We start from the raw sequence: 26,803 nt of genomic DNA on the forward strand, positions 1-26,803 counted from the left end.
TCTTTAACAAATCAAAAACTGAAAAATTGGGCGTGCAAAATTATTCAGCCCCTTTTACTTTCAGTGCAGCAAACTCTCTCCAGAAGTTCAGTGAGGATCTCTGAATGATCCAATGTTGACCTAAATGACTAATGATGATAAATACAATCCACCTGTGTGTAATCAAGTCTCCGTATAAATGCACCTGCACTGTGATAGTCTCAGAGGTCCATTAAAAGCACAGAGAGCATCATGAAGAACAAGGAACACACCAGGCAGGTCCGAGATACTGTTGAGAAGAAGTTTAAAGCCGGATTTGGATACAAAAAGATTTCCCAAGCTTTAAACATCCCAAGGAGCACTGTGCAAGCGATAATATTGAAATGGAAGGAGTATCAGACCACTGCAAATCTACCAAGACCTGGCCGTCCCTCTAAACTTTCAGCTCATACAAGGAGAAGACTGATCAGAGATGCAGCCAAGAGGCCCATGATCACTCTGGATGAACTGCAGAGATCTACAGCTGAGGTGGGAGACTCTGTCCATAGGACAACAATCAGTCGTATATTGCACAAATCTGGCCTTTATGGAAGAGTGGCAAGAAGAAAGCCATTTCTTAAAGATATCCATAAAAAGTGTTGTTTAAAGTTTGCCACAAGCCACCTGGGAGACACACCAAACATGTGGAAGAAGGTGCTCTGGTCAGATGAAACCAAAATTGAACTTTTTGGCAACAATGCAAAACGTTATGTTTGGCGTAAAAGCAACACAGCTCATCACCCAGAACACACCATCCCCACTGTCAAACATGGTGGTGGCAGCATCATGGTTTGGGCCTGCTTTTCTTCAGCAGGGACAGGGAAGATGGTTAAAATTGATGGGAAGATGGATGGAGCCAAATACAGGACCATTCTGGAAGAAAACCTGATGGAGTCTGCAAAAGACCTGAGACTGGGACGGAGATTTGTCTTCAAACAAGACAATGATCCAAAACATAAAGCAAAATCTACAATGGAATGGTTCAAAAATAAACATATCCAGGTGTTAGAATGGCCAAGTCAAAGTCCAGACCTGAATCCAATCGAGAATCTGTGGAAAGAACTGAAAACTGCTGTTCACAAATGCTCTCCATCCAACCTCACTGAGCTCGAGCTGTTTTGCAAGGAGGAATGGGAAAAAATGTCAGTCCCTCGATGTGCAAAACTGATAGAGACATACCCCAAGTGACTTACAGCTGTAATCGCAGCAAAAGGTGGCGCTACAAAGTATTAACTTAAGGGGGCTGAATAATTTTGCACGCCCAATTTTTCAGTTTTTGATTTGTTAAAAAAGTTTGAAATATCCAATAAATGTCGTTCCACTTCATGATTGTGCCCCACTTGTTGTTGATTCTTCACAAAAAAATCCAGTTTTATATCTTTATGTTTGAAGCCTGAAATGTGGCAAAAGGTCGCAAAGTTCAAGGGGGCCAAAAACTTTCGCAAGGCACTGTATATGCATGTACAGGGAGTCTTTAATTGCAGGTCTTTTATTGTGTTAAATAAGGTACAATAGCTGTAACATAATAGCCTTCATTTTCAATACCAATATTATCAAACCAAATAGTATGTGTAGTATAATGACATAATGAATAAAACATGTAGATTTCTCAGTGCTATTCCTTATCAGCAGCACATTCTCAAATGAATTCATGTCAACATTTATTAAAACCATTCAACTATAAAAATGTCTCTTTTCATAATATCTTCAACCAATGTAAAATAACATAAAAAGTGTAAACATCTCGACGCAGTAGCCTATATCTATCCACTAGAGAGATAGGCCACTGCCAAGTTGCAAGATCATCAATAAATGTCATTCAAATTAAAGTCTTTCTCTGTGGTGATATGAACGAGACAGAGACAGAAGCTATTGGTTGCTGGTGAGAGGTATGGGTGAATTCCCTTGTCTCTCCAGTTCTTCGACCTCCAGGCTCTGACCCTGGAGGGGCTCTGACCCTTAACCCTTGACATCCAGTCTCAGGGGCAGAGGCGGAAGCGGGCCAGTATGAGCAGATGGTCAGAGGAGTTGTGCTCGAGGTCTGTCTGTCCCACCAGGGCCAGTCTGGCCAGCAGCTGCAGCCTTCGCCTGGGGCAATGGACCCTCTGGAAGTAACATACAACAGGCATGGTTAAAGCCCTGACGTTTCCCTAATGATGTGATCTTAGTGAAGAAAAAGTCAGGGCCCTAGTCGTGGTTACATAATTGCAGCCTGGGAGACTAATCACCTCCACAGCTCACTGCACTGCAGCAAAGCAGACTGCAGCATCTGTAGAGTTCACATTACAAGAACCACCTCACCATAAATAATATTTTGATTGTTAGATCCCACTCTGCTTTAAAGTATAAAAATCAATCAACAAATCCTGTGTTGTATGTAGTGTACAGTACAAGTCAAGTTTGGACACACCTACTCATTCAATGGCTTTTCTTTATTTTCACTATTTTCTACATTGTAGAATAGTAGTGAAGACATCAACACAATGAAATAACACATGGAATCATGTAGTAAAAAGTGTTTGAGATTCTTCAAAGTAGCCACCCTTTGCCTTGATGACAGCTTTGCACACTCTTGGCGTTCTCTCAACCAGTTTCACCTGGAAAGCTTTTCCAACAGTCTTGAAGGAGTTCCCACATATGCTGAGCACTTGTTGGCTGCTTTTCCTTCATCCTTAACCATCTCAATTGGGTTGAGGTCGGGTGATTGTGAAGGCCAGGTAATCTGATGCAGCACTTTTTGAAATCTGACACAGCGGTTGCATTAAGGAGGAGTCTATCTTTAATTCTGTGAATAACACGTATCTTTTATCAATGTTTATTATGAGTATTTCTGCAAAATCATCTGATGTTTTGGAATCAAAACATTACTGCACTTAAGGCGCCAATGGAAACTGAGATTGTTGGATATAAATATGCACATTATCGAACAAAACATACATGTATTGTGTAACATGATGTCCTATGAGTGTCATCTGATGAAGATCAAAGGTTAGTGATTCATTCTATCTATATTTCTGCTTTTTGTGACTCCTATCTTTGGCTGGAAAAATGGCTGTGTGTTTTTTCGATTTGGCTATGACCTAACATAATCATATGTTGTGCTTTAGCTGTAAAGCATTTTTGAAATTGGACACAATGGGTAGATGAACAAGATGTTTATCTTTCATTTGCTGTATTGGACTTGTTAATGTGTGAAAGTTACATATTTCAAAAAAATATTTTTGAATTTCGTGCACAGCCTTTTCAGCGGAATGTTGTTGAAGGGTACCGCTGCGCTAGAAAGGTTAAAGTGACTTAGTGATACATTTATTACATCCAATTTTTGTGTCTCGCAAAGACACGGCAGTTGGAACCAAAAATCTCAAATTTGGACTCATCAGACCAAAGGACAGATTTCCACCGGTCTAATGTCCATTGCTCGTGTTTCTTGGCCCAAGCAAGTCTCTTCTTCTTACTGGTTTCCTTTAGTAGTGGTTTCTCTGCAGCAATTTGACAATGGAGGCCTGATTCATGCAATCTCCAGGTGGTGATCTCAGGCCTGCCGTCCTCTGTCAGGTAGTGGGAGTAGGCTGACGTCAGCCTCAGACCGTGCTCTATACTGGGTCTGGACTCACTGGTGGGACATGGGGAGGAGAGACCCACTGTCACACAGGGCACAGGCTTAACAACTGTTAATTAACACAGACATATGCTCCTTGAAGTTGGAGGGATAGGGATAGACTTGTCACTTCTCCCTATGAGCAGTTCCACTCGCTTCACGTTAATATTGTACGGGAAGGATTTGTCAACTCTCGTCTCCTCTTCTCTCCAATGCATACAAACAGAGTGAGCGAGACGGCGAGAGAGGGATGAGTGGATGCATCAGATGTGCAGACGCTGTTCAAAACAAATTAGAGCTGCGTCGAGCGGCACAGACACTCAACTGAGAATTCGTAGACGATCGGAAAAAAAACACTTCCCTCCATTCTGCAAGCAAACGTGCAATCCTTGGAGAATAAAATCGACGAGTTACGTGGAAGATTAAACTACTAATGGGACATTTAAAAACTGTAACATCTTAGGCTTCACAGAGTCGTGGCTGAACGACGAGAATATCAACATTCAGCTGGCTGGTTATACGATGTACCGGCAGGATAGATCAGCTGTGTCTGGTAAGACAAGGAGCGGCGGACTATGTAGTTTTGTAAATAACAGTTGGTGCATGATATCTAAGCAAGTCTCGAGCTATTGCTCGCCTGAGGTAGAATATCTCATGATAAGCTGTAGACCACACTACCTACTGAGAGAGTTTTCATCTGTATTCTTTGTAGCTGTTTACATACCACCACAGTCAGAGGCTGGCACTAAGACAGCATTGAATGAGCTGTATTCCACCATAAGCAAACAAGGAAACGCTCACCCAGAGGCGGCGCTCCTAGTAGCCGGGGACTTTAATGCAGGAAAACTTAAATCCGTTTGACCAAATTTCTATCAGCATGTTAAATGTGCAATAATTCTATCCTCCTGATTCCTGCCCACAAGCAAAAATTCAAGCAGGAAGCACCAGTGACTAGATCAAAAAGTGGCCAGATGAAGCAGATGCTAAGCTACAGGACTGTTTTGCTAGCACAGACTGGAATACGTTCCGGGATTCCTTCGATGGCATTGAGGAGTACACCACATCAGTCACTGGCTTCATCAATAAGTGCATCGATGACGTCGTCCCCACAGTGACCGTACGTACATACCCCAACCAGAAGCCATGGATTACAGGCAGCATCCACACTGGGCTAAAGGCTAGAGTATCCGCTTTCAAGGAGCTGGACTCTAACCTGGAAGTTTATAAGAAATCCAGCTATAACTTCAGACAACCATCAAACAGGCAAAGCGTCAACATAGGACTAAGATCGAATCATACTACACCGGCTCTGGCACTCGTCGGATGTGGCAGGGCTTGCAAACCATTACAGACTATAAAGGGAAGCACAGCCGAGAACTGCCCAGTGACACGAGCCCTACCAGACAAGCTAAACTACTTCTATGCTCGCTTCGAGGCAAATAACACTGAAACATGCATGAGAGCACTAGCTGTTCTGGAAAACTATGTGATCACGCTCTCCGCAGAAGATGTGAGTAAGACCGTTAAACAGGTCAACATTCACAAGGCTGCAGGGCCAGACGGATTACCAGGACGTGTACTGTGAGCATGCGCTGACCAACTGGCAAGTGTCTTCACTGACATTTTCAACATCTCCCTGTTCAAGTCTGTAATACCAACATGCTTCAAGCAAACCACCATAGTGCCTGTGTCCAAGAAAACTAAGGTAACCTGCCTAAATGACTACCGACCCGTAGCACTCAAGTCTGTAGCCATGAAGTGCTTTGAAAGGCTGGTCATGGCTCACATCAACACCATCATCCCAGAAACCCTAAACCCACTCCAATTTGCATACCGCCCCAACAGATCCACAGATGATCCAATCTCTATTGCACTCCACACTGCCCTTTCACACCTGGACAAAAGGTACACCTATGTGAGAATGCTATTCATTGACTACAGCTCAGCGTTCAACACCATAGTGCCCTCAAAGCTCATCAATAAGCTAAGGACCCTGGGACTAAACAACTCCCTCTGCAACTGGATCCTGGACTTCCTGACGGGCCTCCCCCAGGTGGTAAGGGTAGGTAACAACACATCCGCAATGCCGATCCTCAACACAGGGGCCCCTCAGGGGTGTGTGCTCAGTCCCCTCCTATACTCCCCGTTCACTCGTGACTGCACGGCCAGGAACGACTCCAACACCATCATTAAATTTGCCGATGACACAACGGTGGTAGGCCTGATCACCGACAACAATGAGACAGCCTATAAGGAGGAGGTCAGAGACCTGGCCGTGTGGTGCCAGGACAACAACCTCTCCCTCAACGTGATCAAGACAAATGAGATGATTGTGTACTACAGGAAAAAGAGGACCGAGCATGGCCCCATTTTCATCGATGGAGCTGCAGTGGAGCAGGTTGAGAGCTTCAAGTTCCTTGGTGTCCACATCACCAACAAACTAACATGGTCCAAGCACATCAAGACAGTCGTGAAGAGACCACAACAAAACCTATTACCCCTCAGGAGACTGAAAAGATTTGTCATGGGTCCTCAGATCCTCAAAAGGTTCTACAGCTGCACCATTGAGAGTATCCTGACTGGTTGCGTCACTGCCTGGTATGGCAACTACTCGGCCTCTGACCGCAAGGCACTACAGAGGGTAGTGCGAACGGTCCAGTACATCACTGGGGCCAAGCTTCCTGCCATCCAGGACCTCTATACCAGGCGGTGTCAGAGGAAGGCCCTAAAAATTGGCAAAGACTCCAGCCACCCAAGTCATAGACTGTTCTCTCTGCTACCGCACGGCAAGCAGTACCGGAGCTCCAAGTCTAGGTCCAAGAGGCTTCTTTACAGCTTCTACCCCCAAGTCATAAGACTCCTGAACATCTAGTCGAATGGCTACACAGACGATTTGCATTGTCCCCCCCCCCCTCTTTACACCACTGCTACTCTCTGTTGTCATGTATGCATAGTCACTTTAATAACTCTATCTACGTGTACATACTACCTAAACTAAGCGGTGCCCCCGCACAGTGACTCTGTATCAGTACCCCTCTGTATACAGTCTCGCTATTGTTATTTTATTTGTTATGTTATTTTTTTGCTGCTCTTTAATTACCTGTTACTTTTATCTCTTATTCTTATCTCATTTTTTAAACTGCATTGTTGGTTAGGGGCTCATAAGTAAGCATTTCACTGTAAGGTCTACTACACCTGTTGTATTCGGCGCATGTGACTACTACAATTTTATTTGAAAAGCATTAATATTGATGGTCTGCTGTGAGTCAGAGGAGCTACAGCTGGTGCAGTACCTGACAGGATCAGATCTCCCAGTTACCTGCCAAAAATAACTGACTGTAGGGATCACGGGCACTGTCTGTCTCAACTAAATGATTATTTAACCCTGAAATGCAACCGGGGCTAACTGACCTGTTCATAGTTGCCATAGCTTGTGCTTCAAAGTCCTGTACAGACAGGTTGGAGATACCCCCATCTGGGAGGAGAGAAGAGTTAACGTCACATACAGATCAGAGGAAAGAAGGGTATTCCCTCAGTGTTGGTAATGGCCTAAAGCTGTTCACTGAGAGAGTGTGGGGTAAAATGATGGGTTACCTGTAGGCAGTCTCATACTGGAACTGCTGGGTGACGCCCAGGCTATGGGGCCAAATGGGCACACACACACACACACACACACACACACACACACACACACACACACACACACACACACACACACACACACACACACACAGGAAACATTCTGTTGCTTCACACAGTTTTGTCTAGCATAGTAAAGCAACTTGCTGTACACTGTTAATTTCACTATCTATTCGTTACTACCTCCTGCATCTTAGCCGCTCTGTCACTGCTCATCCATATATTTGATACTTATATATTCTCATGCCATTCCTTCGCTAGATTGTGTGTATTAGGTTGTGTTGTGGAATTGCTAGATATTACCTGTTAGATACTGCTGCCCTGTCGGATCTAGAAGCACAAGTATTTCGCTACACTCGCAATAACATCTGCTAACCATGTGCATGAGACCAATAAAAGTTGATTTTATGGCAAAGACAGGGCATTCAACCCAGATTGAAAATGAACTACAAATACTGCAGAAAGATGACACTTCACAGAGAGGAGCTCAACAAACATTCTATAACAGCCCACATTTTATATCAGGACTCCCATAATATTATGTTCCCTCTGTAGAAATCAGCTTCAGCCACAGAGCTTATGATCCCACTGCAGATTAAGCCTGGGCATGTCGATGATGAAGCCCTCACCTTGCATATGGGAATGCTGTCGTACTCCAGGCTGCTCTCCCTAACAAAGTTGTACAGAGGGGACCAGGGCACAGAGTTAAAGTCCCCATAGAGGACGGTGGGATAAGAGCTGCCGTCAGAGAGGCGGGACACTGTTGTGATTTCTGCCAGCAGCATAGTCAGCTGGGCCAGCTTAATGTCCCCATGCCCAGGGTTGTAAAGGAGGTGTGTGTTGGCCACACACAGGCCTCTGGGCTGAAGGGTCCCATGGGACGCAGTAACAGCACCAAGCCCAGGTTGCCCCGGTCTAGCAGGGGGATGCCCCGGCGGAAGTACTCCACTGGGTGACTGGACAGCAGGGAGAGGCAGTCTTTCTTATAAACGCCCACACAGCCGTCAGGCTTCATGCCTGTCCTCTACTTGTACTCCCACTGGTAACCTGGGGAAGGGAATGGGGGGGGGGGAAGACACACCACAACATCAAAGAAAATGTGACATTTCTCATAAACTGTGGGGTAACATGTACACAATTACAATATTTTTGAAAGTGAATAAAGTGAAACAGGAAAACCAAGTGGTTTAAGAAATACATTCTATGCCTGTGGCTCCCTCTAGTGGTAATGTTACATGTGCGCTCCAATGGCAATATCACTTGCTTATTTACGCAGGCGGATACAAGGTTTTCAATTTAAAACAGACTGAGTTTACAGCTCAAATGAATAGGCCTACTCTTAATGAATCTCCCATGTGCAGATTCTGCGTGTAGACCAATAACGAGCAGCATTAGTTCCACGTAAGAGGTTTTCGTCACTTGTTATTTGGATGTATCAGGATCGGGCTAAACCAGTGCTTTAACTGCTTCACACGTTTGCCCACACAGTTCGGGGAGGAGGGATTAAGTCTTAACCCTTTACACGCATACCTGTATACACTATAATTGACGTCAGAGCTCAGGCCACGCGCATCACAGTGCTATATTGGTTTTGACTGACAGCCGTTCTGAATTTGAGCACCACACACGACAAGTAGTTGCCCCCATACCTCCCGCTACTTGGGCAACTTTAGCAAATGTGTTGTAAATGCTGTAAATTAAGATGACTCAATGTATTTTGAAAGATGAGACATTTAAAACGATAATAAATACTGATTTGAAGTCATACAAGCAAGTCAAATACCCTTGAGTCCAAATTTGCACTTAACATTTCCATATCATAAAACTCATGGGGTGGCAGGTGGCTTACAGGTTAAGAGTTGGGCCAGTGACCGAAAGGTAAACAACAACTGTAATTGTGTGACCACAGGGATGCAGGGTTGTGTTCCAAACAACCAAAAAACTTGCTCTAGTTCCTCAATGGCACAGCTAAGGGAGCTCAAAGAAGCACCTTATAGCTGAAGACTCTTCTTTGAGTCATACAGTTTGGAGAGGTGTGTGGCCACTTGGAGACACCTAGTCTTTTCACTCAAACCATTGTCTTATGTTGCACTCTGAATGTATCCAGAGTATTTTCAGATTTCGTTAGCAACAAAATGCTGTGAAAAGTACAGTGAATGTAAAATGCACATAAAATCAACAGTGTAACGTTTGGATGAAGTCTAGGGTCAGGTGAAATGTTGTCCTTTTCCTAAACATCAGACTGTTACAACCTCTCCCTCAACGTGATCAAGACAAAGGAGATGATTGTGGACTACAGGAAAAGTAGGACAGAGCACGCTCCCATTCTCATCGACGGGGCTGTAGTGGAGCAGGTTGAGAGCTTCAAGTTCCTTGGTGTCCACATAACCAACAAACTAACATGGTCCAAACACACCAAGACAAAGCCTATTCCCTTTCAGGAGACTGAACAGATTCGGCATGGGTCCTCAGATCCTCAAAAAGTTCTACAGATGCTCCAGAGAGCATCCTGACTGGTTGGATTACCGTCTGGTATGGCAACTGCTTGGCCCCCGACCGCAAGACACTACAGAGGGTAGTGCGAACAGCCCAGTACATCACTGGGGCCAAGCTTCCTGCCATCCAGAACCTCTACACCAGGCGGTATCAGAGGAAAGCCCCAAAAAATACCAAAGACGTCAGCCACCCTTGTCATAGGCTGTTCTCTCTGCTACCGCACGGCAAGCGGTACCGGAGCACAAAGTCTAGGTCCAAGAGGCTTCTAAACAGCTTATACCCCCAAGCCATAAGAGTCATGAACAGCTAATCAAATGGCTACCCGGACTATTTGCATTGCCCGCCCGCGCTTTTACGCTGCTGCTACTCTCTGTTTATTATTCATGCATAGTCACTTTATCTACCAAATTACCTCAATTACGTCGACTAACCTGTGCCCCCGCACACCCTGTATATCCTGTAGCCTCGCTACTGTTATTTTATTTTTGCTCCTTAATTATTTTTTATTTTCTATTTTTCTTATTTATTTTTTACTTTTGTTTATTTGAGAAAATACTTTCTTAACACTTATTTTCTTAACATGTAAATGTTTGTAAGGTCTACTACACCAGTTCTATTCAGCGCATGTGACAAATAACATTTGATTTGATGGTTACTCCATGGATATGTATCTGAAAGAAGTCGCTATGAAAAAGACGCAACAGTCTCTAGAATCATGTTTACATTTACTTTACCGGTTGTACATGCTGTTGGTCTTGTTGGCAGTAGGCGATGGAGATAGTGTGGGTTTTTTACCCAACTTTTTGCGGCACCGGTAGATTCTGTAGTTTGCGTTCTCAATCTGTTGACGCATTTCACGTAATGCACAATATGTAAACAATAGCGAATGTACTTGGCCGAAGAACGTTTCCTCACAATAAGCCGGAAGTGTTAGCCATCTCTTTCTTCTTATTATTCGATGAGGTTTAAGGGCGGATGTTATCCAATAAATGTTGCATTAACGCCACCTACTAGTCTGGAGTCCAAATCCCTTATAAATAAAATACAAATAAACAAATACTCTGCCATCTAACACTACACTCACACAACAAAATTAACAAATACAAATAATGAAAAACAACACCACCCTACTCCACTATTTAAATATATTTAATCCTACCTCAGGCCAACAACCTGAAAGAATGTGACACCACCACTTAACACAGTCTGTAACTCCTCTGATGTCAAGTCTTGCACACCCAAATACCTTTCTGCAGCTGCAGCTGCCACGACAACCTTAATTTTCTGTGACGTTCATCCCTGCAGTACAGTTGATAACCATTGCTATAAATGCTAAAAGTCCAAACATATTGAAACATACAGTTGAAGTCAGAAGTTTACATACACCTTAGCCAAATACATTTAAACTCAGTTTTTCACAATTCCTGACATTTAATCCTCGTAAAAATTCCCAGTCGTAGGTCAGTTAAGATCACCACTTTATTTTAAGAATGTGAAGTGTCAGAATAATAGTAGAGAGAACTATTTATTTCAGCTTTGAATTATTTCATCACATTCCCAGTGGGTCAGAAGTTTACATACAGTCAATAGGTATTTGGTAGCATTGCCTTTAAATTGTTTAACTTGTGTCAAATGTTTCAGGTAGCCTTCCACAAGCTTCCCACATTAAGTTGAGTGAGTTTTGGCCCATTCCTCCTGACAGAACTGGTGTAACTGAGTCACTGAAGGTTTGTAGGCCTCCTTGCTCCCACACGCTTTTTCAGTTCTGCCCACACATTTTCTATGGGATTGAGGTCAGGGCTCTGTGATGGCCACTCCAATACCTTGACTGTGTTGTCCTTAAGCCATTTTGCCACAACTTTGGAAGTATTTTTGGGGTCATTGTCCATTTGGAAGACCCATTTGCGACCAAGCTTTAACTTCCTGACTGATGTCTTGAGATGTTGCTTCAATATATCCATATCATTTCCCCTCCTCATGATGCCATCTATTTTGTGAAGTGCACCAGTCCCTCCTGCAGCAAAACACCCCCACAACATGATGCTGCCACCCCCATGCTTCACGGTTGGGATGTTGTTCTTCGGCTTGCAAGCCTCCCCTTTTTCCTCCAAATTTAATGATGGTCATTATGGCCAAACAGTTCTATTTTTGTTTCATCAGTACGATCTTTGTCCCCATGTGCAGTTGCAAACTGTAGTCTGGCTTTTTTTATGGTGGTTTTGGAGCAGTGTCTTCTTCATTGATGAGCGGCCTTTCAGGTTATGTTGATATAGGACTCGTTTTACTGTGGATATAGATAATTTTGTACCTGTTTCCTCCAGCATCTTCACAAGGTCCTTTGCTGTTGTAATGGGATTGATTTGCACTTTCCACACCAAGGTACGTTCATCTCTAGGAGACAGAATGCATCTCCTTCCTGAGCGGTAAGATGGCTGTGTGATCCCATGGCGTTTATACTTGCATACTATTGTTTGTACAGATGAACGTGGTACCTTCAGGCGTTTTTGAATTTGCTCCCAAGGATGAACCAGATTTGTGGAGGTCTACAATTTTTTTGGCAGGTTTCTTTTGATTTTCTCCTGATGTCAAGCAAAGAGGCACTGAGTTTGAAGGTAGGCCTTGAAATACATCCACAGGTACACCTCCTATTGACTCAAATGATGTCAAATAGCCTATCAGAAGCTTCTAAAGCCATGACATCATCTTCTGGAATTTTCCAAGCTGTTTGAAGGCACAATCATGCACAAAGTAGACGTCCTAACCGACTTGCCAAAACTATAGTTTTTTCAACAATAAATTTGTGGAGTGGTTGAAAAACAAGTTTTAATGACTCCAACCTAAGTGTATGTAAACTTCCGACTTCAACTGTATATCACTTGTTGGCCTATCCCTCTGTACTGGTACAGATCTACTACTCACACCACTCCTCTCAGGATCCTTCCCCCTTGACCCATCTTCCTCTAATTTCTTCACTGCCTCAGCATATGACAACTTCTGCACTACTCTAACCCTTGAAACCTCACCTTGCCTCTCTTGCACGGGACATTAATGATCCCCAGCCCCACGGGCACCCCTTCAATTAACACATACCACAACTTTCCCCAATGCTGCACATTCCTTTGTCTCATGCGCTTCTGCACACTTCTCACACCTAGGAACCTCCCTCCTACACACTGCTGCCACACACCCATAAGCTTGACACCTGTAACAATGTAATGTATTTGGCACAAAAGCTCGTACATGATAACTTACATATCCTAACATCACTTTGTCGGGCAAAGACTCAACATCAAATCTCAAAAGAACAGACAATGAGTCTTCTGTTTCACCACTTATGCCTGTGTCGCACCAAATGACGAGCATCACAAACACCATGAATCTTCCTCTTCAGTTGGTCAACTTTTACATGTACTGCTACCCCAGTAATCACTCCTTTAAATGGCACCCTTTTCTTGAAAGCAAAACAATTCACATTTCTTGCCTCCATTTGTATAACATAAAAAAACAGCAGAACCAGCAGAAACCAAAACAATTATCACAAGACCACTTCTGGTTACCCTCACTGATGCCACAGCACCCATCTCTGTTTTCACCCACACCGAAACCACAAATGTATCAGCCAAAGGCAGGGGTCCACTTTTTTCAAAAACTTCACTCCTACAGTCACAGACTCATCTTTGTCCTGACCCTCGGTGCAAGCCTTGGGCTCCGAGAACTTCACCACACCTACCACCTCCGATACGTTGACCTCATTCACTTCCATTTATCCTCCTGTCTTCAGCACACTCTGCTTACACTTTCTACCATTCATCTTTAACAAACTATCTCCCCTGCCTCCTCCAGTTGCAGAGGGAGGTGTTTAGTCCCAGGGTCCCTGAGTTTATTTTATTTTTACAGGGACAGTGCACATTAATCAACGTTTCAGTAAAAGTGCCGGTTTTAACCAGCCGGCTAATTTTCAACCGCAGTCCCTGGGCAGGTTATTAAAAACAATTACAATATAGACAATCATTGAGCAGTGAGCACACACAAAGCAACAAATGACAAGCAAGACATAGCATACAGACAGAGCAACATAGGACAAGCAAGATGTAGCATACAGACAGAGCAACATAGAACAAAAAGCAGCAAGACAAAATTCATAAAAGCAACAAAGTGTTTCCACACCTCACAAGCTACAGACAACAGACAACATGGAAAGCGGCAATACACAGCTAGGGATTATGATCACAAATCTGATTGACCTTTAGCCATGTATTCATACATATTGTGAAAGTATGATAGGTGGTGCAGTTATGTGTGTCTGACGGCAGTGTATTCCAGACATGGGAAGCTCTCACAAAGAAAGCGGATTTACAAAAGGTGCTTATCCTTAAGGGAACTATACAGTCACCTCTCATGGCAGACCTTGTGGATCTGCTGCCATATGTTTGAGTTTTCTGTTTAACAAAAATACTGAGTGGAGGGGGAGGAGACTGGCCATTTAGGATCTTGAATACAAGACATGCGTCGGTGTATTGCACAAGATTTTCCCAACTCAGGAGCTCATGCTTTCTGAGGATGTAACAGTGATGATGGCTATTGGGCTTCCTATCAAGCACTTTGAGAGCCTGTTTGTAGACAGACTGAATAGGTTTTAATGTTGTACAGCAAGCTTGGGCCCAACTAGTCAAGCAGTATGTTAAGTGGGGGAGTATCATAGATTTGAAGTACAGTTTTGCTACCTCTGTAGTCGAACAATTTCGTATAAATCGGAAATTAGCTAGGTTGAATTTGGTTATCTGAATGACCTTTTTCACATGCTTTTTAAAAGAGAGGTTGGAATCAAGTATGATGCCAAGGTACTTAAAATCAGATACCACTTGGAGCTTCTCCCCTGACACATCCTTAGCTTAGTGATGAGCTTTGTGGGCACCATGAGCTGTAGTCAATTAACAGGATTCTCACATAGGTATTCCTTTTGTCCAGGTGGGAAAGGGCAGTGTGGAGTGTGATTGAGATTGCGTCTTCTGTGGATCTGTTGGGGCGGCATGCGAATTTGAGTGGGTCTAGGGTTTCAAAGCACTTCATGGCTACCAACGTGAGTGCTATGGGGCGGTAGTTAATTAAGCAGGTTAGCTTCGCTTTCTTGGCCACAGGGACTATGGTGGTCTGCTTGAAACATATAGGTATTACAGACTTGGTCAGGGAGAAGTTGAAAATGTCAGTGAAGACACTTGCCAATTGGTCCGCACATGCTCTGACTACAGGTCCTGGTAATCCGTCTGGCCCCGTGGCCTTGTGAATTTTGACCTGTTTAAAGGTCTTGCTCACATTGGCTATGGAGAGCGTGATCACGTAGTCATCCGGAACAGCTGGTGCTCTCATGCATGCCTAAACGTTGCGAGCATAAAAGGCATTTAGCCCGTCTGCTAGGCTAGCGTCACTGGGCACTAGGATTCAATCTTAGTCCTGTTTTTACGCTTTGGCTGTTTGATGGGTCATCTGAGGGCATAGCGGGATTTCTTATAAGTGTCCGGATTAGTGTCCTGCTCCTTGAAAGCAGCAGCTCTAGCTTTTAGCTCAGGGGGAGGGTTGCCTGTAATCCATGGTTTCTGGTTGGGATATGTACGTATGGTCACTGTGGGGACGACGTCGTCGATGCACATATTGATGAAGCCGGTGACTGAGGTGGTATACTCCTCCATGCCATTGGTTGAATCCCAGAAAATATTCCACGATTCATCCGACGTGCATCAATCACTCTGGGAATATTTTTCATTGACAACACCTTTTCTCCCCCAGGAGAATGAAAAGATTTGGCATGGGTCCCCAGATCCTCAAAAAGTTCTACAGCTGCACCATCGAGAGTATCCTGAACGGTTGCATCACTGCTTGGTATGTCAACTGCTCTGCATCTGACAGTAAAGCGCTACAGAGGGTAGTGCATACGGCCCAGTCCATCACTGTGGCCAAGCTTCCTGCCATCCAGGACCTATAAACTAGTGGTGTAAAGTAATGAAATAAAAATACTTTAAAGTACTACTTAAGTAGTTTTGGGGGTACCTATATTTTACATTACTATTTGTATTTTTGGCTACTTTTATTTTTACTTCACTACATTCCTAAAGAGAATTAAGTTATTTTTACTCAATACACTTTTCCTGACACCCAAAAGTACTTGTTACATTTTGAATGCTCAGCAGGACAGAAAATAGTCCAATTTGCACACTTATCATGAAAACATTCCTGGTCATCCCTACTGCCTCTGATCTGGTGGACTCAGTAAACACAAATACTTTGTTTTTAATAACCTCTTAAGGATCGGACACTTTAAAAAAAAAATAGCCTAAAATGACATACCCAAATGTAACTGCCTGTAGCTCAGGCCCTGAAGCAAGGATATGCATTGGTACCATTTGAAAGGAAACACTTTGAAGTTTGTGGAAATGTAAAAGGAATGTAGGAGAATATAACACATTAGATCTGATAAAAGATAAAACAAAGAAAAAACAACCATTACATTTTTTGTACCATCATCTTTGAAATGCAAGAGAAAGGACATAATGTATTATTCTAGCCCAGCTGCAATTTCGATATTGGCCACTAGAAGGCAACAGTGTATTTAGAATGATCCAATGAACCATTGCATTTATGTTACATTTTTTTGTATCAAGACTGCCTAAACGTGCCTAATTTGTTTATTAATAACTTTTCATGTTCAAAATTGTGCACTCTCCTCAAACAATCGCATTGTATTCTTTCACTGTAATAGCTACTGTATTTTGGACAGTGCAGTTAGATTAACAAGAATTTAAGAAAATACATTCTGACAAATAACGTTTGATTTGATTTTCTTTTCGTTTTATCTTGTTTTTTTCTACCTGTCCAGTTGGTGGCTGCAATTCACTTTTTTGGGTTGTAGTCTGCCATAAAACCACAAAAGAAGAAGAAGATCAGAGGGGAAATCACCTGATTCATTGAATAGAGGTTCCTACCCTTTGTTACATATAAACAAGTTAAATCTTACATTTTAACATAGCTATTTACATTTTAAATTAACCTTTTGATATTGTGTGGATTGTGACCGTATAACTCTGCCTATACAACCATAACAGTTAGGTTTTCAGCCCAGGAGACGATAGTGGGAAGATGGTGGAAACTGAGGTTTTGTTTGAAACTGGTGAAGACAATAGCACAGAAAGTGAGAATGAGTGTGTTACCGTGGCAAAGGGAAAGAGAAGTAAAGCTGTCATGGAAAAAATCAAATCAGTCAGAGTGAGGGTTTTGGATCAATACTACTTGGGAAATCTGTTTAACGTCTCGAGGAAATTCTGGAATGTGCGGGAGGAAAGTGTGGAGTTGGTGAGAGCCACAAGAAGTGGTCTTATTTCTCATGTTTGTGTGTCTGCGGAGCAGAAGAAGCGTGTTTTAAGACTCGAAAAGATATCAGAGTGGAATGTTTCCTGTATGGATTTTCGCAGCAGGGTGCCTATCAAGGGGGTTATTTCTGGGGTGGCACAATAAGTAAAGGCAGGATATAGGATATAAGGATATAACTGAAGGCACCGATGGAGTGGTTGGTGCATGTTGACTGACCTGTATGGTGGATGGAGAAAATAAATTATCTTCATCCATGCTACTGTTCTTAGATGAAGAATCTCTCCCTTCTCATATAAAGTTAGGATTCATGAGATACCCTATTAGAGCTTTTGCGCACAACCCTTTAGTGTCATAAATGTAAAAGATTTGGTCATGTGTCAGAAGGGAAGAATATCGTATGCCAGATGAAGTGAAATGCTGCAGTTGTGGAGGTGAATATGCGCCTGAATTCCTGGAGTGCCCTGTTCAGGTGAAGGAGACTGAGGTGGCCAGAGTAAGGAGTGTCCAGTGTGTCTCCTATCTGGAGGAGGTTAGAAGATTGGAAGGAACGAGTGGCGGAGAAGAAACAATGGTAGTAGAGCCTCCACGACCAGAGAAGGTTTCTCATCAACCGAGTGACAGTGAAATGCCTCATTGTTAAAATTTGGGCTTTGTTTTATTTATGGTCATAAACTATACGGCGCAAGAGGAGAAGAAGTCCAAGAAAATTGGAATCATTGAAAGGAGCTGAAAGTTTTTTGTGTCTTCGCGATTTCACAGCCGAGGCCGTGCAAGAAATCCTATTGGTGAATGTTCCGCCATCACAGGCCCCTGAGCCGTGTAGGGAGGTATTTTGGAGTAGACTGTGATTGAAGAAGTGGGATGGGTTTTGTTAGTTGATGTGTTTAATTTTGATGTTGTTTTCCCCTTTTCCCACAATGTTTGTTTATTTTCTCATTCATTACCTCGTTCAGCTGGTGGTGGTAATGCACCATTAATATTGTGTGCCAACTGCCATTAAACCCCATTGAAGAAAAATAAGATAAGAGGGTGAGGGACCTCAGGGATCGTCATGGCCCGCCCATCTGTGGGGAAAATAACCGGTGGTTACCTAGGTTATCCCATAGCAAAAAGTTGACCTTTTTCAAACGCCAGTTTATTGTTATCTGCTTGTTTTAGTCAATTACAAAACTTCACTTTCCATGTCTAAAGATTACTTTTCAATAAAACCGAAGAGAGTTGCACACTCCTCTTAAGTCGACCCCCTACTTTTTCGAACATTCTGTTAAAAATCGCGCAACATTTCGGCGTCCTACTCTCACGTTTCTAAAACTGGTTAAATCACCGCTGTGACTATAACAGAGCGTCTGTTTCATCGAAAAGCGCAAGAAAAACTGATCACTGAAAACTGAAAAAAATATCCATGCGCCACTTGCATGTATTGTTTAAGGGGCACGAAATTAAATGGGGCCGAGATTGCAAGTCCTACAGCTTCCACACGATGTCACCAGTCTTGTCAATTGCCTTCTCGTTGTTTCTTGGTCAAACGAGGAAGAGAGACCACTTTCCATCCGGTCTCCGACAGGAAGTTTTGGAAGAGAGATTTCGGAAGATGATTTGAAATCGTGGAGCTATTGAATACACATCGCCTCGTGATCAATTTGATAGATTATTAACGTTTACTAATACCTAAAGTTGGATTACAAAAGTTTTTCGAAGTGTTTTGTGAAAGTTTATCGTCGACTTTTTTAATTTAAAAAAATGACATTGCGTTTTGAAACGGTGTTTTTTTCTGAATCACACAGTTTCCATAGATGGATATTTTGGGTATAAATGTACCGATTTAATCGGAAAAAAGACCCAATAGTGATGTTTATGGGACATATAGGAGTGCCAACAAAGAAGCTCGTCAAAGGTATTGAATGTTTTATATTTTATTTCTGCTATTTGTGTAGCGCCGGCTACGCTAATTCTTTTGTTTACGTCGTCTTCAGGTATTTCGGGGTGTTGCATGCTATCAGATAATAGCTTCTCATGCTTTCGCCGAAAAGCATTTTAATAATCTGACTTGTTGGCTAGATTCACAACGAGTGTAGCTTTAATTCAGTACCCTGCATGTGTGTTTTGATGAACGTTTGAGTTTTAACGAGTGCTATTAGCATTTGGCGTAGCGCATTTGCTGATGGCTAGATGAGACGTCTGCGTCTCGGGTCGACGCAAGAGGTTCCATTTAACCTACCAGTCATTTATTGGGTAAAAAAACACCAACGTTTCGGCATCACTGTGCCTTCTTCGGTGTAGTCAGCACCTCTACACTAAATCATTTTCTCTGGGTGTGCGCCAGCTCATGCTTTTAATAAAGATTACTTTTCAACATTACCTGCTACTGAGTGTTTTCAATTCTTTAAAAAACATAATTTTGACAGTAGGGCCTCCCTCATGCCCCTTTTCATGATGGTGCTAGCAGCCATATGAGTGAGTGCTTCCTTGCTAGCAACCAGTCTGGAACATTAAGCTAGCCAAGACCAACAACACACGCAAACGGACTATATAGAAGTGTACAAGAAGTGTACAAACACACTATACCAAATTAAGTTAAATGTACAGAACCAGTCAAAAGTTTGGTCACACCTACTCATTCAAGGGTTTATCTTTATTTTCACTATTTTCTACATTGTAGAATAATAGTGAAGACATAAAAACTATGAAATAACACATATGCAATTATGTAGTAAACCAAAAAAGTGTTAAACAAAACAAAATATATTTAGATTTTAGATTCTTCAAAGTAGCCACCCTTTGCTTTGATGACAGCTTTGCATTCTCTCAACCAGCTTCTTCTGGAATGCTTTTCCAACAGTCTTGAAGGATTTCCCACATATGCTGAGCATTTGTTGGCTGCTTTTCCTTCACTCTGCCATCCAACGCATCCCTAATCATCTCAATTTGGTTGAGATTAGGTGATTGTGGATGCCAGGTAATCTGATGCAGCACTCCATCACTCTCCTTCGTGGTCAAATAGCCTTTACACAGCCTGGAGGTGTGTTTTGGGTCATTGTCCTGTTGAAAATCAAATGATAGTCCCACTATGCGCAAACCAGATGGTATGGCGTATTGCTGCAGAATGCTGTGGTCGCCATGTAGGTTAAGTGTGCCTTGAATTCTAAATAAATCATTGACTTGGTCACCAGCCAAGCACCCCCACACCATCACACCTCCTCCTCCGTTCTTCACAGTGGGAACCACACATGCTGAGATCATCTGTTCACCTACTCTGCGTCTCACAAAGACACGGTGGTTGGAACCAAAAATCTCAAATTTAGAGTGTCCATTGCCTGTGTTTCTTGGCCCAAGCAAGTCTCATCTTCATATTGGTGTCCTTTAGTAATGGTTTCTTTGCAGCAATTCGACCATGAAGGCCTGATTCACGCAGTCTCCTCTGAACTGTTGATGTTGAGATGTGTCTGTACTTGAACTCTGTGAAGCTTTAATTTGGGACTGCAATCTGAAGTGCAGTTAACTCTATTAAACTTATCCTCTGCAGCAGAGTTAACTCTGGGTCTTCCTTTCCTGTGGCGTCCTCATGAGAGCCAGTTTCATCATAGCGCTTGATGGTTTTTGCGACTGCACTTGAAGAGACTTTCAGAGTTCTTGAAATTTTTCAGATTGACTGACCTTCATGTCTTAAAGTTTTCCCCCTACCTACAGACTTGATATCATTGGCCCCTTTAATAAATGGAACACTAGTCACTTTAATAATGCCACTTTAAGAATGTTTACCTATCTCGCATTACTCCTCTCATGTACAGTATATACTGTATACTGTATCCTTCACTATCTATTCTTTACTATCTACTGCATCTCAGCCGTTCGGTCACTGCTCATCCATATATTTGATACTTATATATTCTCATACCATTCCTTCGCTAGATTGTGTGTATTAGGTTTTGTTGTGGAATTGCTAGATATTATCTGTTAGATACTGCTGCACTGTCGGATCTAGAAGCATAAGTATTTCGCTACACTCCCAATAACATCTGCTAACCATGTGTATGTGACCAATAGCATTTGATTTGATTCGACAGTCGTGTATCTTTGCTTATTTGAGCTGTTCTTGCCATAATACGGACTGGTCTTTTACCAAATAGGGCTGTCTTCTGTATACCACACCTACCTTGTCACAACGCAACTGATTGGCTCAAATGCATTAAGGAAAGAAATTCCACAAATGAACTTTTAACAAGGCACACCTGTTAATTGAAATGCATTCCAGATGACTACCTCATGAAGCTGGTTGAGAGAATGCCAAGAGTCGGGTTGATTGGTTTAACACTTTTTTGGTTACTACATGATTCCATATCTGTTATTTCATAGTTTTGATGTCCTCACTACTATTTTACAATGTAGAAAATAGTACAAATAAAGAAAAAACATTGAATGATTAGGTGTGTCTAAACGTTTGACTGGTACTGTATGTCTTACCTGTGATGAAATGTTTTCCACATACATACTGTAGCTACGTGTAGCCTACTTGGACACCTGGTCCCCACATTTCCCACTCTCCCATGCTGAATAGCCTGAAGCCACGGGGCTCTTCTCGCAGGCTCTGCTTCCCTATGTGGGAGGATTGCAAATCGTAGTTCAGTATGTACATTACAATGCGGTTTAATGGGAAATAATGTTTGCTTTTCTCAATTTGTGTTCATGGTCGACGGGAATTCCTTCTTATGATGTCTACTTGGAGTGTAGAATACCACAATAGTCACAATAGCCATTAAACCTTGTGGTCAAACAAGGAAATGGTTCCAATTGTTTTTCCATCATTCATTTTTCCCATTAGGTATTTTATATACACTTAAATAAGGGCTGTGTTTCGTGTAGGCTTACTCTGGTGTGACGTTTTGATAACTCTCTAGGACCAAGTTACTTTTTATCAATATATTTGCCTGTATTTACCCCACAAAAATGAACTGCAAATAATCTGCTAATGTGGCTATCATAAAGAACTACAAATGCCATGATAATCTGGACGAGACTGCCAAATCGAGGCAAAGCATTTTCAAATCTAAGAGTAAATGGAGACTAATATATTGATGAAAGTCCCCTTGTCCATGAGAGATTTATATGGTTATCAAAATGTTATGCCACGGTAAGCCCTGTTTGACCACTAGGTTTTATGGGTTTTATGACACCTCCAATGTGGGGCTCTATTAGCGTTCTAAACAACTGGGAACTCAGAAATCTCAGACTTCTGACTTCAGTGTGTTCAGGATAACTCGCAATTTCAAGTCGGAAACTCTTAGCATCTTTCTAGAGCCCTTGACTTAAAGATCGCTGATGTCATGATTTGACCTTGTTTTTTTCAGAGTTCAAATTGTAAAGAATTCCATCGAAAATACCATTACATTCTTTGACAGATTTCTCTGATAGCGTGACACAACATCATATCTGTGAATGATGCTTTTCCCATGGAAGTTAGCCAGGTAGGCATATTCATTTGAGCGAGCGGTTATTATGCTATTTATTCTCAAATCCTAACCCTTTTTCGGTCAATACTTCTTGCCGTTCGTCTGTCTTTGTTAACCCATGATGTGTCACTGCACAGAACTGTAAGATGCTGGTAATGCTGATCGAGGTGCCAGTGCTGTGCTGGTACCAGTCACATCTAATGCAATTTAAATAATTATACTGAGACTAATTCACAATTTGTTCAATCAGGGGAGGGGCATCCAATCTTCACCATTACAAAATGTTATCAGTATATTCTACATAGGCTACTTATCACTGCTGAACACAAAACTAATAAACAAACCTTTTCGGTATTTCTTTTATTTCCTTTTTGACATTGCAGCACTGGCTATTACCGTGTGTTTGTGTTTCAGGATCATAGACGTGTGTGTGTGTGTGTGTTTGTGTTTCAGGATCATAGACGTGTGTGTGTGTGTGTTTGTGTTTCAGGATCATAGACGTGTGTGTGTGTGTGTGTGTTTTCAGGATCATAAACGTGTGTGTGTGTGTGTTTTGTGTTTCAGGATCATAGACGTGTGTGTGTGTGTGTGTGTCTGTGTGTTGTGTTTCAGGATCATAGACGTGTGTGTGTGTGTTTGTGTTTCAGGATCATAGACGTGTGTGTGTGTGTTTGTGTTTCAGGATCATAGACGTGTGTGTGTGTGTGTGTTTTGTGTTTCAGGATCATAGACGTGTGTGTGTGTGTGTGTGTTGTTTGTGTTTCAGGATCATAGACGTGTGTGTGTGTGTGTGTTTGTGTTTCAGGATCATAGACGTGTGTGTGTGTGTTTGTGTTTCAGGATCATAGACGTGTGTGTGTGTGTGCGTGTGTGTGTGTGTGTGTGTGTGTGTGTGTGTGTGTGTGTGTGTGTGTGTGTGTGTGTGTGTGTGTGTGTGTGTGTGTGTGTGTGTGTGTGTGTGTGTGTGTGTGTGTGTGTGTGTTTGTGTTTCAGGATCATAGACGTGTGTGTGTGTGTGTGTTTCAGGATCATAGACATTTTGTGTAAAGGTCATCTCCATTTCAATTAAAAATAAATGGGTATCATCATAGGATATTAAAATATTGCCATTTGACATATGCATTAAATTTGCTGACACAAATTCCATCATAGCTGCATCCCATCCCATATTAGATCACCATTGAAATGTCATTACGAAGAAATTATACACTTGAAGCAGCAGTTAGAAGAATAGTTTTGACAGACCACAAGTTTCAATGAAAACAGCAATGAAAAATGATGTCCCTTGTATTTTCATCTATATTAGCCCACAATAAATGACTTCAGCCCTGCTGAATGTCTTGTTGAACACTTGAATGTGCTGACATCAGTCCAAGTCATCTTATAAAGACTTATCTCAGTGACTGAAAACACCCTTTACTCTGGTATCCTCCTCCTCTCTCCTTTCCCTGTCTCCCTCCATCACTCTCTCTCTCTCTTTCTAAAAGCCCTTGGCTATAGTATGCACTGCAGACGTTTGTGATTGCTCGTAGTGTAGTCCTCCTCTACAGGAAGGATTGTGTTGTGGGTGGATCAGGAGAAGGGCATCTCCCATCTCTGGGTGTAGGCTGTCAGTTCACAGGGGCTGATCACCAGCATCTTACTGCTCTCGATGCCGTCCAGGGCCATCTCACTGTCCAGGCAGAAGTGGGAGGCCAGGTGCTCCAGATGTGTGCCTGACTTCTGCCATCGCTGGAACACAACAGACAATACAAAGATCAATAACTGTATACAGAGACATGCATTTCAATGTTATTAAACTGCTATTGTCCATTAATTGTTACAGAATGACATTGGTTCAAATAAATCAAAAAGTTTGGGCAACTATTGTCCAATAAGGACCCTGTAATTCTGTCAACTTCATATTTAGCTAATGATCTTTATTGCATGTCGTGTTCATGGCACTGTCATGGCACATGACACTCTTCCCACTATTCACCACTAGATGTCCCTCTTTACTCAATTTCCGGTGAGTCACTCATTTTGAGCAGGGAATTCTTCTTCTTGTTGATATTGTTGAACTTATATATGAACAAAACTAGAGGATATTAGCAAACATACAAGGAATCTGTCATTGCCTCACACATCCATCACTGGTTAGAACATGACGGCTGAGAGGCAAAGCCTGTTGCCCAGACTAGTGGAGCGTATCATGATCACACTGCTCTTCAGTGGTAGAAACAATACAGTGGATATTAAGGGGATTTTCTGGATCAAAAAGGGCAAAGGTTGTGGGCGTGGCAGGAGGCGTGGCAATTAGCGGCTGGCCCATGTGAGTGGCTACATTTTTGTGAACAGGCCCCCATCTCCATGGTGTAGAGAATTGTTAGAATTTTTGAGCCAATTTCCTGAAACTCAAACAAATGTCTTGCCATGTAGAGAAAATGTTGCCGTTTTAAAGCTCATTTCCTGCAATTATACATATTCTACCATGGAGCTGGGAGAAAATCATGCTATTTTAAAGCTAGTTTCCTGTAATTCTATGCTTTTCACCGTGGCTAATGCTGTGCTCTTTTTCTCAAACATAATAACAAAATGAACACTACTAAATTAATTGTTTTTGGAATTTTCAATTCTCCCTGACTGTCTACCTTTTATTTTGGTAATTGTTAGTTCTCAAAGATGATATTATTTAAAAAAATAAGTTATAGGTCCATTATATTTTCTACATACTTTATATCTGGTTTTAGTAGTTTAAATTTACACTGAAAGCATTTTTCCATCCTGAAAATCGACTTGAAAAAATAATGTTTTGGCGCCCTGCCCAAGGAATAAAATGGCAGAAAGACCAAGGGTGGATGTGATAGAGATACAGAGCGTCTTTGTTTCACAGTATTTAAAGTCAGTGAACAGAAACAAGCTCTGTTCCATTGTGAACCTGATCAAAGCAGGAAAGACTCAAATTGCCATGACATGTTTTTTTTCCATTTTTTTATGAAGCAAAGTGAGACTGCACTTTTTAATTGATAAAAGAAAATAATTAAAACAAAATCAATTTGTATTCAGTGCCTGTGGTGCCTCTAAGTAATTCTTCTTGTTACTGGCTGTTGATGCACAACTGATAGTTAAGCACATTTATAGGCTCCTGAGAGCCTCTCTCTGCTGTAGCCTACAGTGGCCTGAGGGGAACACATGAGCACGGCTCTAATTAGCTATTATTGAACAGTTTCCGTCTATGTGCCAGGGGTGGAACATGTTGCTTTGGGAGCCTTTTTAGCAGGAGGAGGTAGTATATACCTGCGCAACTTCGAAAAGTGGGAGATCTAAAAATCTACCTGCCAATTCAGAGGTCTATTATGTGGTCCTTTCTTATCTATGCAACACTAGACTGTAACTGAGCTGTGTATAATGTTTTAAGTGTGCTATTTATCATCTCTTTCTCTCTCGTGATCCTTCTTTCTCTCACTTCCTATGTTTTCACCAGACACTACATCATTATCACCACATATTCATGAATCATCTGTTCCTGCAGTCACCACCCAAACAAAACAATGTGAATACATTTTACAGTCATGCATGCTGCTCAAAACACCCTCCCACTCATAAACAGTATCTGCACACATTCTCCACAAACCAACTCCTCTGTTTTGTTTTCCTCCTTGTTTACCAGGAATGTCAATAAAACATGTACAACCTTTTCGTACAGACTCAAACCATGTAAACAGCCTCGCTAGCATACTGTTAGATAAGCCGAAACTGACTGGGGAGGACCTTGCCTCTGTCTCAGGGTGCAGCAGCAGCGGCAGCAGCAGCTGGCTGGTGATACAGGCAGAACCCGGAGCTCTCAGGCACACTCTCCACTGCACTATCAGACTGCCTAAGTGAAAGTTGATTTATGGCTTGTCAGAAGTGACTTTGCTCGTTTGAGGCAGGGGGCCGGCAGGGGGCCGGCGTGATGAGTGTTCAGGTGAGGACGGGCGCCCTCTGGGCTATTACTTGTTTCCCGTCGCCGATGTTACAGGGCATGAGCATGACCTGGGAGGCAGGAAAAGTGGTAGAGAGGGAGAGGCAGTGCTGTTGCTGGCGGATCTGCTGCCCGTGGGTGTAGATCCACTCCTGAGGAGAGAGAGATACACTGATGACACATCAACAACACGATAATTCCGTACTAACAAAACTGTCTACGTACCATGTACAGTGGGGCAGAATGTGCACAATTGGTGGCTGACTAAATACTTTTTTGCCCCACTGTATGTGAGAGTAG

General features: G+C 42.4%; 2 protein-coding genes across 8 annotated transcripts in view; both read right to left on the reverse strand.

Moving 5' to 3' along the window:
- Positions 1 to 1,412: 1,412 nt before the first annotated feature.
- LOC121839975 (protein angel homolog 2-like) lies at positions 1,413 to 10,706 on the reverse strand. Of its 7 annotated transcripts, XR_006079271.1 has the most exons (5): positions 10,486 to 10,701; positions 7,885 to 8,302; positions 7,211 to 7,252; positions 7,028 to 7,091; positions 1,419 to 2,123 (listed from the first exon to the last, which is right to left on the reverse strand). XR_006079271.1 is itself a non-coding variant. In XM_042300762.1 (3 exons), the coding sequence occupies exons 2-3, from the start codon at positions 8,038 to 8,040 to the stop codon at positions 1,998 to 2,000; spliced, it is 282 nt and encodes a 93-aa protein (XP_042156696.1). In that variant the 5' UTR covers positions 8,041 to 8,302; positions 10,486 to 10,699; the 3' UTR covers positions 1,416 to 1,997. The 7 variants fall into 7 exon arrangements, 1 of the variants encoding a protein (XP_042156696.1); XR_006079269.1 differs by having other exon boundaries at positions 1,415 to 2,123; positions 7,211 to 8,302; positions 10,486 to 10,705; XR_006079270.1 differs by lacking the exon at positions 7,211 to 7,252 and having other exon boundaries at positions 1,420 to 2,123; positions 10,486 to 10,700.
- Positions 10,707 to 23,497: 12,791 nt separating this feature from the next.
- Positions 23,498 to 26,803, reverse strand: part of LOC112218087 (polypeptide N-acetylgalactosaminyltransferase 14) — a 113,160-nt gene continuing 109,854 nt past the window's right edge. The window contains exons 14-15 of the mRNA XM_042300763.1: positions 26,536 to 26,655; positions 23,498 to 24,291 (exon numbers count right to left, since the gene is read on the reverse strand). Of these exons, the coding sequence (XP_042156697.1) occupies positions 24,133 to 24,291; positions 26,536 to 26,655 (279 nt within the window). The 3' untranslated portion in view covers positions 23,498 to 24,132. The remainder of the gene's footprint in view (positions 24,292 to 26,535; positions 26,656 to 26,803) is intronic.

This window comes from Oncorhynchus tshawytscha, linkage group LG18, assembly GCF_018296145.1.
Source record: "Oncorhynchus tshawytscha isolate Ot180627B linkage group LG18, Otsh_v2.0, whole genome shotgun sequence".
NCBI classification, from domain to species: domain Eukaryota; kingdom Metazoa; phylum Chordata; class Actinopteri; order Salmoniformes; family Salmonidae; genus Oncorhynchus; species Oncorhynchus tshawytscha.